The 18,142-nt window shown below is 38.9% G+C and overlaps 1 protein-coding gene across 2 annotated transcripts in view; it reads right to left on the bottom strand.

The window, feature by feature from the left end:
- The window catches only part of snrka (SNF related kinase a), a 55,030-nt gene that overhangs the window by 14,314 nt on the left and 22,574 nt on the right, over positions 1-18,142 (bottom strand). For both annotated transcript variants that reach the window (XM_062422007.1, XM_062422006.1), the window contains exons 2-3: positions 11,512-11,653; positions 1,558-1,770 (exon numbers count right to left, since the gene is read on the bottom strand). In XM_062422007.1, the coding sequence (XP_062277991.1) occupies positions 1,558-1,770; positions 11,512-11,653 (355 nt within the window). The remainder of the gene's footprint in view (positions 1-1,557; positions 1,771-11,511; positions 11,654-18,142) is intronic.

Here is an 18,142-nt window from a genome sequence, read left to right on the forward strand (position 1 = left end):
AGCTGCTGTATGAGGGCGGAGGGTGGAGGGTGAAGCACCACTGTAGTAGCACAACTGTAGTAACACGACGTCACACAGACACATCAAAGATTGATGCTCGGTGGGGAAGCCTGCCTCGTAAAAACTGCGTGCTACAGATGTGCAGTATTCTCTCTCTCTCTCTCCTATTATCTCATAAAGTCATACACACACTGGATCACAACGTATATGCAGCCACACACACGCAGAATGAAAGGAAAATGAAAGAGAACACGCTGTAAGTTTTCTCTCCACACCACAGGTAGCTCTGTAGAGGAAGATGAAGGTGAGCTGTGAAACGAGGCTGACAGGAACAAGTGCAAACTTGCAATCGTGCTTCTGAAATCAACAGCCGCTCTTTCTGATGCCTGTAATGTTTCCTCATACAGCTCGCCTCGTTTCTCTTCTAGCTGCAGGGCTAGAGAGAGGGAGGGGGGGAGGGGGGCTTTCTTTACGTTAAACCTGTCGGCATGCTTCAGGCGTAGTGTTCTCTTGTTCTGTGTTATTTGGCTTCTCGCACGTCAGTATGGTGAAGAGACAGGATCAGGGTGATTAAGTGCAACAGTTTACTGTTATCAGTGCAGTTGTGTGTGGATGTATGCAGGCTGTGGTTATAGCTTTCATTGGCTGCTTTTACTTCATTGCATTTCCTCTTTGTCGTTTTATTATTTCATGTTCTTCTTATCTTTGTTTTCCTTTAAATACTTAACCTCACAATTCTGGTTTTATCCACTTTATTTTTATAGTGACTATTTTTTATTTATTCATTATATTTTATTAATCTTTTATTATCTTGTATTATTTATTTTGTTTGGTTATTCTGAATGTGAACATTTTTAACCGACTTCTGGTGTTTCCTCATTGCAGATTCATAAGAGTGATGATAGCTATGTAAAGCACTTTGTGTTACATTACTATGTATAAAAAGGGCAATACAAATAAAATCGGATTGATTGACTGCAAATGTGTACCAATCCTCTGCTGAAAAGTTTTAGGAAATGAATGAGCCTTTACAATTATGAGACATTTTTCAAAATGTACATCTTCAGTAGTATTTTTATAGTCAACTAATTATTTTGAATCCTTTTTTTCCTTGATGAAGGTTGGATAGACTGAAATGTTGTGACTCAATAAAACATATAGCAGTGAGTGAGACAGTGTGAAAGAGCTTTTTTTTCAAAAAAAAAGCCCAAATACAAGAACTCAGCTTTCCACATATGGATATATTGTGGTTTTGTTAGTCCTGTACTATAATAAACTGAAACTGTTTGGGTTGTGGACAAAACGAGACATTTGAGGATGTCATCTTGGGCTCAAAGATCAACCTTTTACAGACCAAACCTTTTGCCTTTGTGAAACACACTTGGTGATTTTAAATAAAAAAGTTGAAAAATACAATTGTAGACAACTGAAGATGAAATTGGTCAGTTGAATGAGTTTAGTCATACCGTACACTACTGACACATGAAGCACTCACTCATCTTTCTTTGATTAAGGACATTCAGATTACACTAGAGAGTCAACGTAGCAGCTACTCACTCTACGATGGCCTCTCGGTCTGCGATGTCTCCCAGCACCATGCGCTGGATGATGCTGTTGTGTTCCTCGTCTGACAGGTTTTTGTGGGAGACCAGGGGAGTGTTGTACTTGGTGGCCGGGGACGGGTCCACGCCCTGCAGCCAGGCGTGGCTCTCGATCTCCTCTAGGGACGCTCTGCGCTTGGGGTCCCTCTGAAGCATACGATCTATCAGACTGGAGTCGTGAAGAAGGGGGAGGGGGGGAAAGAGAGAAAGCACACACTTTAATTTCAAAATCACAGCGATCCTGTTAAATAATCAGACTGGATATAGACACTTGTGTGTTGTGCCGGTTATTTTAGTTGTATTAAACATGAGGTGCTGCTGGGTCCTGAAGAGACCCCATCTGCATACTTGTGGAAGTACTCGTGCTGGCTGACTGCTTCCCAGGTGCTGGAAGGTTTCCACCTGCTCCACCACCTGCCCTCCCCCTTCAGCCGGAGGGAGAGGACCCGTCACAGCCATGTTGTCATTGTAATTGATGAATGACCTGGGTCAATACAATGTTTAGTCTGTCACAGCAGTCTCGCCTGACTCGTGTTGACTTGTTTGTTTTTATTTTGGTGCCTGATGACTTCAGAAGACTTTTTAGCAGATAAACTTGTTATTTTTGATTCAATCTACAAACGAAGCTGCACTAATTCCCACTGCTGAAAATGACGCCTTTGGGCGACTCCAATATGTATTTTTGGGTGTCCCTACTACACTGGTGATAACACCCCTCTTTAACTTCTCTGACCTTAATATAAAATGTGGAACTTTCAAAAGTCTTTTAAAACTCCTTAAAGCCACAATATGTCAGTTCTACCACTGTGGGTCTCTCAATCAAAACAATAACAAAATGTTTGTTGACGTTTTGAAAAAGTCATCATTAATGTCACTGAATTATCTGCAGGGGTCTCCGCAGATAAAACACTAAATAAAAGTAGTTTCACCCATGCTGTTCAGTGGACAGAGTAGACCTGTCATGATAATTAAATTTGTTGGACGATATATTGTCTCAGAAATAATCGCGATAAACTATATTGTTGTCATGTGAAGATCATTTTATACCACTGATATCATGATAATATAATAGTATAATAATGCAAGGGGGGTGGGAGGTGGGATTGGAGAGTAAGCGCTACACTTGTGTAAAAACACAGACTGTCATTATGGTTGGGGACAGAGTTATTTACCTTTAATTCTTCTACAGTCTCCACTCAGGACGTACACAGTGAGGAATGGAGGACACTACTTGTTTAGACAATGTGACATGAATAGCCTCTTAGCTGCTAATGTGAAGTGTGGCAATACTGAGTGCAAAAAATTGATCAAGGTTATGTCCATGTATCATACGATAAGTCCATATATTGATTTGATGATGTTGAAATAGGTTATTGTACGAATAGTCGATAATGTAATTATTGTGACAGGCCTAAACACAACACTGACACATGCCTAAAGGGGGTATGACACCATTGACAAGAGACCAAATGAAACTGCGGAAAAAGTTGCGTATTGGTCTTTTGACACTGCACTATTGACACATTATAGCCTCAGGTCTCAAGTTGCTGTTGTCTGAAACCTCTACAGAGTATTTAGTGTAAGGATAGGCACTTGCATGCATCTATATCTACTCTGGTTACCTCAGTTTAAATGCTACAGAATGTACACTGTAACACGACTTTAACAGACGCCATTAAGAGGAGCCTTAACCAGCCTCAATTCAGGTCCTAATTAGTGACTGTTTTTAAATGGACTCCTCTGCAGCTGTGTCCGTTCACATAATCTGTCTTGGATTGTCAAAATAGAGGGCGATGCAAAATCTAAAGGCTCTGACAGTCATTTGAAAGAAGCTTAGTGAATGTGCCAGCAGCTCTTCCATTTTTATGGTTTAGCCAACATTCCTGCTGTCTTTTGTTTGAATAGTCTAACCTGTTTTGTTGCCTTGACACACGCTACGTCAAGTCATTGAATATATATGTTGTGCTATATACTGTGACAGACCGTGTGAGACATTTGCTTTGACAAAGCCGAGCATCTTCAACTATACAGCTGGTGGGCCGGCAGATTAAATTCCATGCAAATGACTCTGTTGAAAGCTGAGATTGAGCTTTAATAGGATTGGATGGGATATGGGATCTAGTGAGATGACTAAAATGAATCTGGAGGGGGAAAAAAGCATCATGCGCTCAGAAGTAAGCCATCTTTGTCATCTGCATAATAACACAGACAACTAAAGCATAGATCCCAGGTCGTACATTTTACAGATAACAAAGCTGCAAAATAAAAAGAGACACATACACAACAAGGAGAAAATAATTGTTTTAACCAGCCTTAGTAAATACTGTCATTGTAAGTAGTGTCTCCTGTAAACTACAAGACCCAGAACGCTTTGTTTTCTTTGGTTACTATGTAATATGATTCTATGTTTGAGTGTTTTTAGAGAGAATGAGGACAGCCATCCATCAGCATATTCACACACACACACACAAACTAGACTAAAGCTGATAAACCTGTGTAACCAAGCCCAGTGCATTTCAGCTCATTTTGGCAATGCTGAATTCATTTTATTTTTTTTATCCCCCCCAACTCTATCCAATCCCCCCGAGTGTGTTGGCGCTAAAGTAGAAGTGGAGCATGGGATGGAGGCTACAGGCTGGGCAGAGCAGTGCACTGCTGTCTGTCAGTCATGCTGGGGATTAGTCAGAGCAAGTGAGACTCCCTGAGGACCACGACCAGCAGCAGCAACGGCAGAGGCAGTGAAGAGGAGATAGAGGCAGCAGGAAGGGCTCGTATATCTCTGCTCTGCTGCTGCACTGATAGCAAACATGCACTGATAAGCGCACAAACACACACACACTATCAGATTTTTAATTTTTTTTATTTTAGGGAAAACCCCAATGTGAATATTTGTAGCTTTGCTTTGTATTGTGTGATGGTAAAATGTGTTGAACAGCAACTCCTCCACATGTCCATATTTGTTATTTTTCCCCCATCATCCCAACTCAATTTGTGTCATTTCTTACTCACTTGTGTGTATACTGTCTTGTATTTAAATTAGAGTCATTATGTATTTCAAATGTTTCTCAGGAGTCTCCTAAATAGTGTAACAATCCTATAAAGTTTACATTATGACCACCAGTTTCATTTATTTTATAAAAGGACTTTGACGGACAGCTGACTTCGGACACATTTGAAGACTTGGGGAGACCGTGCCTTCTAGTCAGCAGCACCAAAGCTTTGGAAAAGTCTCTCAATAACCTTGAAGTTCTTGGATAATGTGGACTCATTTAAAAACCACCCAAAAATCCATCTGTTAAGACATTTAGGCATTTAGGTAGTTTGTGGTGTTTCATGTTTTAACTTGACACCCATGTTGGTTCCCTTTGTATATTTTATCTGGTGTCTATATTTTTTTCTTATTTCAATGTTATTTGATTGTAGTTGATTTTATAAACTTTGAATGTGAAACACTTTGTGACTGTTGTCTGTGAAATGGGCTATATAAATCAACGATAACTACTTTTGTTGGACGATATATTGTCTCAGAAATAATCGAGATAAACGATATTATTGTCATTTGAAGATCATTTTATACCACTGATATAGTGATAATATAATAGTATAATAATGCAAGGGGGGCTGGGGGTGGGGGTGGGGATTGGAGAGTGGGTGCTACACTTCTGTAAAAACACAGACTGCCATTACGGCCCAGTAGAGAGTTATTTACCCTTAATTGAGTGAGGAATGGAGGACACTACATGAATAGCCTCTTATGGCGCTTTTCCACTATACAGTTCTAGCACTACTTGTCTCGACTCGTTTTTTTTTTTTGCTGTGACGACCCCGCCCACATTGAGGAGGTTCTACGAAGTAATGGAAAAGATCGTTCCTGGTACCAAACCGAGTCTAGTTGAGCAGTGGGAGAACTGTATAGTGGAAAAGCGCCATTAGCTGCTTATGTGAATTGTGGCAATATTGAGGTCAAAAAAGGGTCAAGGTCATGTCCATGTATCATACGATAAGTCCATATATAGACATGATGATGTTGATAATTATGTTATTGTATGATAAGTTGATACGGTAATAATTGTGACAGGTCTACAGTCACAAATCAGAGCAGTGATGAATTCAAAACGCTTCGTTGTTGAAGTTACAAACAAAAACACAGCACCATAGTCTCTGAAGTCACTCCAAAGTGACGCAGAAGTTAAAAGAAGAAAATCTGATTTCTCAACAATGTAACCTTTCATTATACACGTGATTGAATTTATAAGGGTGCTGATTGGCTGTTTCTGGCCAAAACGCACTTTGAGAAGTTAATCTTTATGTACACAGTAAAGCTAAGCTAAGCTATAGAAAAACTCCAACTGTGACTCGATTGTCTATTGGAAAAATGATTTACGTCACAAACCAGGAGCGCCTGAAATAACTCCTCCCACTTCACAACTTCTTTAAGGACATCGTAGATCATTAATCCCTCAGTAAAGTGCAAACACACCCACCTCAGCACTTAAAGTGGTGCTGTACAAACAAAAAGCGATCGTCACACGCCTGTGTGTGTGGGCTTATATAGAAAACAAAAGGCCTTGCTGCTTTAATACAACAAGTTTCACACATGACTGACAGTCCACAAATCAAAGCGTGTGTATACTTGAAGATTGTTCCTGCTAACACTAACTGGCACACCACATCTTACAAGCCACAGATGACTGGCTGGTGTTATAGCACAAGCAAGAGAAGGATGTCCTCTTGAACTCTTACAGTACATGAGGGACTCTGTGTCTCGTCTCATCCCTCTGTTTGTCTGTCCCTCGGGTGCTGTACTGACTGAGAGAGAGAGGCTGTAAAGTAGTTGCAGTCACACGAGCACGCTCCCCGCTCTAACATTCCCTCCAACTACGGCTTTCACACACCCACGCTGTTTTATAATAGCTAGTTTACACTTTCTCAGAGGAAGGTGTGTTTCCAAAGTGTGTGAGAGATCCCACTAACCTACGATCTGGCGACCATGAGAGAAAATCAGACCTCCTTTCAATTTGGATTAAATAAACAACCTGACTAAATCCCCATTCTTCTAACACATCCCAGAATATGTAATGGAATATAAAAGAAGGTATTCAGTGTGTGTGTGTGTCTGTGTGTGGTTAGTACGGTAAGGACAGGAAATGAAGGAACACAGTGTTCTGTTGTGATTGCGATTGGCTCAAAAACACAGTCCACACGATCACTGTCCACGAATCACACTGTGAGAAAGACGACGAGACATGAGCTAAGGTACATCTGTCTGCTATTGATTGGTGGTGACGGTGGTGAGGGTGATAGTGGTCATGACATGGAGAAGTGGGTGGGTGTAAAAACAAACATTTTATTTCCGGTCTAATCCCTAGAAAATCAAAATCAGGGATAATGAAAACAAACAGAAGGAGGAGGTTGTGTGGGAATCGGAAAAAGCAGAGCCGGCGAATAATTAATTAATTGAGGCGTGTAAATGCTTTTTCGTGAATCGACGGGGGAATAGAGAAAGCAGAAAAGACAGAAACACTCTCGCACGGAGACGAGAAACAAACACACGGATGGGGAGAAAAAATGAGGAAGACTGTGTTGATCCAGTAACTTGGAGCTCAGAGTGATTGGAGAACAGGAGTGTGGACAATATGGGAATTTTGTAAGGAGAGGATACTTGACCTGAAGTATATGTTGAAAACTGAGCCAGAGAATCAGATCATGATCACTGACAGACTGACAAAGGCAAAATACACTCCTGTACCTCTCCACTCATCACGTACAAGACCCCTGACTCATTTCTCTCCCATTTCTCAGTTTTTCACTGATATATAGGTCAGCCGATATCGAACGATATTGGCCTATCACAGATCTATCAGTATCAGTATTTTTTTAAGTTATATAGGCAGAACTTTACGTGTATTTGATCCTTTTTTAAAATGTAACTTTAATGTTTTTTTTTAATTTAAATTCTCAATGAAGTTTACTGTCTCAGTGCACTGATGTCAATTTATTGTTAAACTATAAAATGTAATGCCTCTGTTACATATTTTTGGCAAAAGTGTTTGATTACTACATTTGAGGGATGACTGCAAAAAAATGTGTGTTTATGTAAATGTTCTGTATACAAATAGACAAAGGTAAAATGCAGGATAGTTAAGCAGTCCACTCTGCTCTTTATCATTTAACTCATACCATAAGGTGTGCAGGTTGAGAATTAGTTTTCCTATTTTATACTGTTGTTTGATTTTGAGACTGATGTATTAACATTGCAGTGTATTAATGACTTGTACAAAAAAGGTACAATTGAAGAGAAATCATGTTTACCCCATACTGTCTCTTGCAGTAAAATTGAGTAAGATGAAAATAACGCAAGTAAGTTTACCTTCTTCCACATTTCACCGTCCTCAAACTTACAGCAGCAGACGAACTCTGCTCCTATTTAGTTACGAGTCAGAGTCGACACTGCAGAAACGTGATATTAGCATTCAAACAATGCGGCATCTTTTCACTAGTATCAGCAGCTGTGTATAGAAATATACATTTTATAGTGGAATTACCACACGGATCACCAAAGGTCAACACGATCTAACCTCACCATGACACAACTACATGTACTTGTTTCTGCCTTTCTTGCTAAACCATATTGAGATGGTGTCACTTCCTGTGATGAGCATTCATAGTTTGCTCCTCTGTTGTCAGGATTTGTCCTTGTTCAGAATGGGCTGATGGGCAATGCGGGAGTGGATTGGTACCCTTCGCTGCTGTATTCCTCTGTGTGGTTGACCTCAGACTATTAAAAACACATTAATAGGCCAAACTGTGATGTTTCCTTCATCAGGAAGAGTCTGGTCATGTTAGTTTGTTTTGAAACGGCTCCAAAGAGTTATAACAGCAATCATGTTTTCTGTCTCTAGAGAGTAGTTCAGTGTAAGACAGAAGCTACTTAGCCTTTGTGGGAATGTGGTTCTGTTTACAGCTTCAGTAGCTTGTTGTGCTGCAAATCACAGCCTCTTCACTGTATACTGAAGCTCTTTGAGAGTTCTTTGCACTTTTACTGGTCTTCTCCCAAAGTGAAATAGTGTGTCAATGTGTGCCAATAATGCCTGAGCTATATGATAGCACTGATAGTTGAGGGTGAAGACATAACATCAGGTTATATTATGATGGTTTTATCAACATCTGCCTCTTTTGTTTCTGTCGTCAACAAAAGGTGGAAAAAAACTACATTAGAATTTTTTCTGAATGTAAAACTATTCAGAGATTGTCATGCAGCCATATAAAACCAGTCTCAGAGCCCATCAGATTGCTCACAGCTGCCTCAGCTTAGCACTTCAATCTAGTCAGATCTCTCCTTCCACTCGGAGGAGATAAGCGTTTATTTCCTGTGTCTAAAAATACTGTTATGTGCAGCGAGTGTGGAAATAAAGAATTGGCCCTCGTACAGCGATGATGCTGCTACGCTTGAGCCAGTGAAACCCACTCGTTACCCGTTGCGTCAATTCAACAAAACAAAAAAAATCTATTGCTGTCAAAGTGAAATTAGAGTGGCTTCTATTTTCTGATTAAGCTGAAGTTTGTCCTCGTCCTGTTTCTGCAAGTCCGATCTGATCCAGCAGAGTATGAGCGACTGTCTTTGACAATCCTGCAGAAGGTATTCAGCGGAATGGGCGTTGTCAGATGCACAAATTAAACGCTGCGACGAACAAAACAAGAAGATGATTTCTCTGCAGTCAGTAGATACAATAATGACTGAACTCTCATTAACCTGGAACAACAAAAACTGCTTCATGAATATCTTCTTGATTAATCTTGGCCAGAGTAGTTGAAAACAACCCCCTCCTCTCCCAAGCTGGAGAGAATTAATTAGTAGAAAATTAAGAGTGTGATTTACTAACACATGGTTAATTATGCAGTTGTTAATATATCTGACTAACTGCCCAACTTATTTTGAGTGTGGAACATGTGTTGTTATCTGCGGTTGGACTCGGCGGCTCTGCAGCTGGGCTGCTTCGACTGCTTGAAGGGGTTCAGCATCTGCCACATTCTGGAGCAAATTGGTCTGCAGGGCCTGGAATAAATCAGCGTGGCTACTGCTTTATTCCACAATGCACATACTGAGGGAACCAGTTTAGCTATAGCTGACTACAGACTATACATTTTTGGTAGAGCTTCTTCTTCTATAGCACTTTTAACATGGCCACATACAGTATTTGTGACTCAGTATGACACGGCAGAATGATGTTACATGAAGTCATCTTTTTCTGGTATTATACTGCATGATCACGATTTCTTCTCTGATACAAACACATCATTAATAAAACTCTGAGGATCTGATGTCTTGTTGCTGTCCGTGACTTCTCATAAAATCTGTGAATCTCTAGCTATATTTTGTACAATAATGTTGGATATATCTCCAATAGAGAGGTGATACTCACTGGTATCTTTTTATCTATAAAGCCCTTACAGGAAAATAACCCCCTGACCTTTCAGAACTGCTCTGTCACTTTACCAAACCTGCTCTTCAGACTGGCTTTCACTTCAGTCTGAACTTGGAAAAACTGCTTTAGTTTTACCGCACCTGAACTCATGGAGCCCCATTTAAATAAATACATTTATACCTTTTGGACATTTTAGAAATGTGATCTTAGAAGAAGAGTAGAGGTTTCTGGCATTACTTTACATGCTTTCAAGGTGCATGGAGAAGGGGAAAAAAGTCATGCTGGTATGAATTTTTTCCTGCTTTTTAACGACCCTAAATGCTGTTTGTAATGTGTTTTATGATGACCCTGATTTACGCCACAAGCCAAAACTTGTTGGTCTAACAATAAAGTTGGTTTATACTTCAAGTGTTGCTGAAGCTTTGACTTTTTTTTAGAAAATAATCTTAAACATCCCAACATTTACTTGTAATTGCTTTGTATAATTGTAATTTTTTTCCTCTTTCTTGCTGTTGTTTTCCTTGTCTGTCTTTGTAATTGACTCAATCTCAATGTAATTGTGGGTTACCTTCAATGATCTCTTGAATATAAATAAAGGTTACTAACCCAACTGTATCCTTCAATTGTGTTGTACTTGTGTCTGGGGTACTTTTGGTAGTATTGAGTTTTTCTAATAATAAGGCTAACAAATAGAACATATGTGGGATTAGATATTCAGTAAGACTGCAACAATGCAACAATGCAGAGCTTCTGCACACATTTTGCTTTTGTGGTTGATGTGTCGCAGCATCTTTACAGATATGAGTGCAAGATGTTCCGGTGTGGTTTCTACTGAACTGAACTGTGCAGCTGAGCTCAGTCATGTCATATTGTAACACTAGTTAGTACCTGAGACAGGAAGAGGTGTGGTTTAACAATGACCACAGAAGAGAGTTAGCGATGGTAACATAATTAGTGCTAAGAGCTAATATTAGACATTCTTGCTACTGCATGAAGGTTGTGTGACTGAAAAATGATGAGTCATGGCATAAAACTGAACAAAACTATTAGCTGGAACTCATAAGCTAGAAAGAACTGAGTATATGACACATGGTTTATAGACAGGGTGGTTATAAGGCAAATGCTGTACAGTGGGGCCCATCCATACTGTTTGCAGGATTCTGGTGTGAAGTCATTGCAGCATGGTTACAGGTCAACGCCCCCGACTGCAGACTACAGGCCGTGTCAGCTTAATGGAATTGGCTGTTCTCCAAACACACATATACAGTATGAGGACTGGTAGCCGGACCCAGACAGTGGGTGAAAACTGGGATAAACACAGTAACACGTAGAGGGATGTAGTGTTAAGTGGGGCAATCGGAAATTAACAAATACCACACCAGGCTCTGTATTGCCCTATGTCTGGTTATAAAGGTGAGATTTCTTTCCAATAGCATCCATTCAAAACAGGTCCCCTAGTGAATGTGTGTGTATATGTCACTCACTCTTTGCAGGCGCTGGAGACGTGGGCCGGTACAGTGTATTTACAATCCATGATCATGGTGAGGGTCTCGCTGTCGTTGGCCTCCTGGAAGGGGGGCTGGCCGCATACTAGCATGAACAGGATCACACCTAGACTCCAGATATCTGGAAACAGAGAGAGAGACACAATGTAAATCCATGTGAAGTGTCAAGATAGAGATAGATATCTAGCCCATTGAGATCGAGCATCTATTTCATAAGGGTGACGTGGCCAGGAAGGCAGCAGCACATGATGTAATACACACTAAATTAAAAACATGTAAAAGAAGCAACATTAAAAGAGTACACAATGTTAAATATCACAACATATAAAGTGCAGATGTTTGGCGATAAAACATACACATCAATTATGTAAGGCATACATACAAACACATTTAAGGCATATATGATTAAAGCATGTGCAAATATAACAAATATTACTAACCCTTCAGTTCAGCATACGATGTCATTGTGTTAGGTAAGTAAATATCTGGTCCAATAAACTTTTTCCAATTTTTTACATTGGCTAGACTCAATCACTTCTATGCAACAAGGAATTATTAATAAATTCATTTACATTCCAAATCTATAAATGTTGATGTAACCGCTGCTGATAGAAATGGCTTATGTAACACTTTAATCACATATTTTTAAAACACCCAGCAGCGTCTACAAACAAGTTACCGACTTATACATTTGCTCAAAATGTTAAGTGATGAATGTTTAGCACCTTGTATGGAAAATGAGTGATTTGACTGATCCGGTCCAAGTCTAAATAGAGTTTATTGTGTGTGAGTGTGTTTCAACTGGTACATTTTTTCACAGTCGGTTTTATCGTACAGGATTTCATCAATAAAAAATATATCCGAGACTGTGCTCCCCTTTTCTTTAATCACATTGTCTGTGCACATGGAAATCTGAATGGCAGTGACAGACGGCACAGAGAAGTTCAATCTTGCTGATTCAGCTGTATTGACTATTGTTTCAGATGATGCTCAAGCGGAAAAGACATGGTGTATCTTTTTCCTCCTGTGCTTTCGTGCTAATGTTTTCCTTACGTCTTAATAAATACTGACTACAATGGGAATAATTGGATGGAAACCAGGAGACAGTTATGGGAAGGATGATGTCCTGAGAGAGAAGCGTGAGAGGAATGCGCTCCGGTAAATGTCACTCCTGTCCTGTCTTCTTTCATGCTCCTGTGGCATTTTAAGCTAATTCTGTTTGTTCACAGGTGCGATACACACGCTCATAGTGTGAGCAAAGAAGCGGTTGACTGTTTATGTGCGTTTCATTGACAAATAAGCTCCTTGTTATCACGGAAAAAGGGTGTGTGTCGACGCTATAATGAATGTCAACTCAATTCATCTGTGTGTTTGTGTGTGCTTATTGGAGTGTGCATGTGTGCAACCTTTCTGAAAAGACAAACTGTCAGCATGTAGAAGCAGCCAATCGTACTTTATGTGACCAAAAAACACATGAGCACACGCACCACCTGCTCCAGCAGTTTGAACAGTGGTAACAGAGTTAATAGCAGGAGAACCAGCCTCTGGCATTTTGCTAGGAAAGTAAACATCCTGTCACTAAGTTTAGTATGTAGCGTCCTTACATCTCTCTCTCTGCCTTACAGCCCAAATACACCAGGCAGCATGGCCACAGTCGAGTGTGTCCATTATGATCAACTGAAGCTACTCCTCTCTATTTTTATGTGGTTGGTCTTTTTTTTTCTCTATGTAGAGCTCCAACAAGTAAAAACTACACACAACTGTGTAAAAAAAAGTCAAATCTGACAAAAAAAGAAAAAATGAATTCCCAGGACTTCATTACCTTCACAGTCCACTCAGCATTTTTCTATTCTGCCCTCTCAACCTGGACACTGCCACAACAGAAACTGGAGCTAACTTCTTTTCGAGACATTGGAGAAAGTTTCTTTGGGAACTGTTTCTTGTTCTTAGTATTTTAATCTGTTTGTCTGGCACTTTGCACATCCACCAACCATGCTCCTGAAAATGCTCCTGAAAATATCAAATGGTGTAACCACAAAAGAATGATAAATATTACATATTGTATCCACCTACAGTGTATTTAAGTGGACTTTTTTTTTTTTTTTAAAGTAAATGTTTCCTGATCTCCTTGATTCAATTACATTGAAATGTAATATTTAGAACAATTGTATTCCATTACATTTATTTAATATAAAAGTTATAATGTAAGATCATGCTAAACTAGTTGATATGGTGTTTTATTGAGAATTTACTGTTTTAAAGCAAGTTGAATTATTTGGCACAAAGTTTTTATGGTTACACCACTTAGACATTTTTGCCATAATCCTCTAATATATTCTCTCAAAATGGATTAAAAGCAGAAATTTGATGCTGGGTCCAAAAAATAATCTGTGCAAGTTATTTATATGTTTATTTTCACATTTTAACCCCTTTAAATTTAAACTAAACCACATGGACACAAAACACGCCATTGACCCATATGTATATGTATTTTTTGTTCTTTAGTTTCTTATAGTTATTTATAATTGATGAATTCCCAGTGTAGTTTATGTTTTCAGTGCAGTGTATAGGCACCATTCAAATGAACTGTAGGGCTGCTGCTGTTTTCCACACAGATTCTAGTCTGAACGTGGCATCAGACACTCAGACACACACACACGGGGCAGATATTTGAACGAGTTAATGAAACAAATATTGAAGTACTTCTCCTAAACAAATAGTGTACATCCTGACATACTTGTATAACCACATACAAACATAGTGTCACTTGGTCTGAACAACATTTACATGCGCGGCAGAGACAGTGGAGCCAGCTCACTCAGGCTGGAGGAAGAAGAAAAGAAAAAAAGACATCACAGCGGCTCTCATCCAGTATTGGCAGCTCTCGCGTAATTACCATGATGAGGATTTTTAAGTAACTTTCTAATTAAGCTCAAATGCTCTGATGCCCTCAATACTTAATGGGTTGGCAGAATGGAACAGAGAAAATGCCAGATATTCAAAAATCCTGCTTCTTTTTTTTTGCATAAAAGCCTGATGAAGACTTTAGCTCCCGGCTGATCTTTGAGTTAGTTCTCTGTTAACAGTGATGCATTGTAAATAGTGCTAGCTCTGCTCTGTCTTCAGACTTGACTTTGCAGGGTTAGTATGAGCGTTGTAAGACTTGGCCCTGGGCAATAGCCAGCACTGTGTATAATTAAAGTAAGTGAGTGGTCATAATGAAAGGGAACAATAATGAGCTGGAGTTGAGGTCATAGTGCTTTTACACCATTTGAAGTAGCAGCTCAATGAATTGGAGCTGATTGGTGTAATTAACTCCTTTGTTTGAATGGTTTCTGTAACTGTTTTGATAATCGGGTAATAGTTTTAATCACTTTCTTTAGAAAATGTGCCAAAAAAAGTGATAGTTTCAGTTTCTTAAATGTGATTTTGATTATTTTCTTTGTCAAATATGACCATTAACTTCATATCTCTGAGATTTGGATTGTTGGTTGGACAAATCGTGACATTCAAAGATATCACCTTTGATTCTGGGAAGATATTTTTTAGTATTATAACATTTAATAACAACCAATTTAAAATCATTCAAGAAATTAACCACATTCTTCTTTCTGGACCAATTAAGTAATGCAACAACATCATCACAGCTCTCACTATCATATTCTATATATCTGTAAATTATCATCTTTCTTATTACACTTTTAACACCTCAGTTTGTTATGTTTTTGTTTAGCCTTAGTCTGCATGTGTCTTTATTTCTTTAAAGTACAGTAAATACAAGGAAATACTTTAAAATGCTTTAAATGATAAACATTTTCATTGTTTAAATAATTTGTATTTAATTTATAATGCTTTAAATGCTAAAAGATTTAAATTAATTTAATTCATTTATAATAATTATGTTATATTAATTCATAATAATTTATTTAAATTGCTTTAAATGCTAAAAAAATTAATTAATTCAATTCATGTATAATATGTTTGTATTATATTAATTTATAATTAATTTACAATGCTTTAAATGCTTTTGAATACTTATATTTACTTTAGTTGTATTCCTTTCTTTATGTTATATATCTCATAGGAGGGTCACCTGATGAGCTCTTATAGGTTTCACTGGCTCCTTTTGTTAGTGCTCTCTATTCCTAATCTCACTGTTCTGCATGTATTATGTATATTTCTTGTGTTATGTGCTTTATTTCCTTTTATGTACAATATATTAAAATAAAAACAGACAAAAAATATTTAAGAGTAAAATGAGAGATGAAATGAATTGTTCATAAGAATAATGGTTAGTTGTGGCCTGAATAGCATCAGATCCAATCTGAAGACACGGCTGTGCTCCAGCAGCATGGCTGCATCAGCTCATGTCTACAGAGCCTGACTCTCTCATACTGTCTGTCACTGCTACATCAAGCATGGTACAGTACAGGAGAGGAGAGTCCCTGAGGCACACTTTCTACCAGTTCCATTTCATGTTCAGTCAGCTCAGCAGTAGTGAAATAAAAAGACAATATAAACACTGGACACAGGGTGCATATGAAAGCTGCTGGTCCACAAGCAAAAACACACACTCTGTAGCATCAGAGGATAATCCCTGTTTTCTGTCTGACATCCAGATGGCATTTGTTATGAGAGTGGGGGTAAGAGCAAGGCAGGAGTGAAAAGGCATTAGTAACACTGAGCCACTGCTAAAGCTTAACAAATGGATGGCCTGTTACAGGGACATCAACAGAAGCGGTTCATGATTATGTCTGAAAAATGCTCACTTTGTTCTTAACCCTGTTTTACAGATCACCTGCTATGCTCTCATTTGGCCCCAAGTTTGTGTAATGGCTCTCAGTGAAGAGACAAAGCCTTTTAATTTTAGGGATATGTTAATGGACTGAAAAGCTGCCTCAGAGGAGTAGACGATGATGCTGCACTCAAAACCTGTCCTAACATAACATCACGTGCCCAAAGATTTGTTGGAACTCGTCCTCGGAAACTGTTAAGAAAAAATTAAAACCTGGCAGGTGATTGGATGAAGCACCTGTCAATCACTGTAGAGAAAGGTGAGCTCAGTGTGACATCAGTTTACTAACTGCTCAGTGTATCAATTGGACCTCTGCATAGTAGGATCAGGATCAGGCTGTGCTCTCATACTCAGGGAGGCTGCGGCTGAGTGTGTAAGTGTGTGTGTAAGTGTAAGTGTATGTGTGTGTGTGTGTGTGTGTGTATTTCTACTAGGGCACATTACAGCTTGCACAAATTTCACTGGAAATCTCATATATCATGGACTTGATGTGCTCTCTGTGCACTTCTTCTCCTTCCAGTTTGAATGTAGGATCTATCTTTTGAATGGGGTCACACAGAGGGAGCTTTGCTTAGCCCTGCATGTTGTGCTACCTCCCGAGGGTTGGCGCCTACTTCTGTAATAAATGAGAATTGAATTACTGTGTGTCCGTGTATATTATTCCCTGTATGTGAGACAGCAACTGGTCACGAGTCCGCTTTTGTAGTTTTTTGGGGTTGTGTGATGCTGTGATTGGCCCTACAGGACAGAACGCAGCACTGGTTAATGTGATCATTCACTGATTTCACTCACGCACTGTCAGCCTCACAATGTACAACTTAAACAAGCAGGCTCAAGCAACCCTAAATTTGATCTCAGCACCCCTAAAAATAAATAAATTACCATTACCTCACTTCTTTCTAACTCCATGCAAGATTGCACGTGCGCACGTACGCAGGGACATATCTTAACCACGCAAGTGCAACAGCAAGCAAAGGTGGTAGGACTGTGAGGGCGTCTCCATGCACACACCTGCTATGTTGGTTCATGTATGTGTAGTGGAGCAATGTGCTAAAGGGCTGAGTGCATGTGAGTACAGATCAGCAGGTGTGATTATATTAAATACTCTTGTCAGCCAATCAGATCACTGCTCTCATAGCTCTGATAGGATTTTTTTTCATCAGTTAGTTACTATAGTACATGGTTACATAGTTTTAATAGTTAATGTTACACAACAGTGTTTAAACTGCAGTGTGACTCAAAGATAAAAGATGAGATTCTACTTTTGCTATAAAGAAAGTTAGAAAAGAGGCTGATGGTGAGCCCTGCTAAATCAGCGTCTCCTTCTGGCACAGCATTTCTCAGAGGCTGCAGCTTTATCAACATATATCAGTCTCGCTGCCTTCAGATGCTGCAGGGATTTAATGAAGTGAAGGAGCAGATTTTCATACAGTATAAAGCAGCTGTGGAGAAAAAGTGCTGAGTGAAGCCTCTGTAAGATGTAGAGGTCTTAAATGTGCTGCAGGGAGCTTTAGACTGTGACTTGCAACTTTCTGTTTTGTACTGAAAACTATTCGTGCTGATTCATTGTATCTTTTACGCATCATTATGTTTTTCAGTCTGTTTTTAGATGTATTTTTTTTTAATTTTTTGGGGGTTTATTTATTTTATTTTATTTTATTTTAAGTTTTTTTGTATTTTAATTTATTCTCAAGTATTTTTTATTTTAATTTATTATTAGGGTTTTTTGTTTGTTTTTTAAATTTATTCTGTATTTATTTATTTGATGTATTTTTGTTTTTTATATTTATTTTTAGGTTTAATTTTTTTTTACGT

This window comes from Scomber scombrus, chromosome 7, assembly GCF_963691925.1.
Source record: "Scomber scombrus chromosome 7, fScoSco1.1, whole genome shotgun sequence".
NCBI classification, from domain to species: domain Eukaryota; kingdom Metazoa; phylum Chordata; class Actinopteri; order Scombriformes; family Scombridae; genus Scomber; species Scomber scombrus.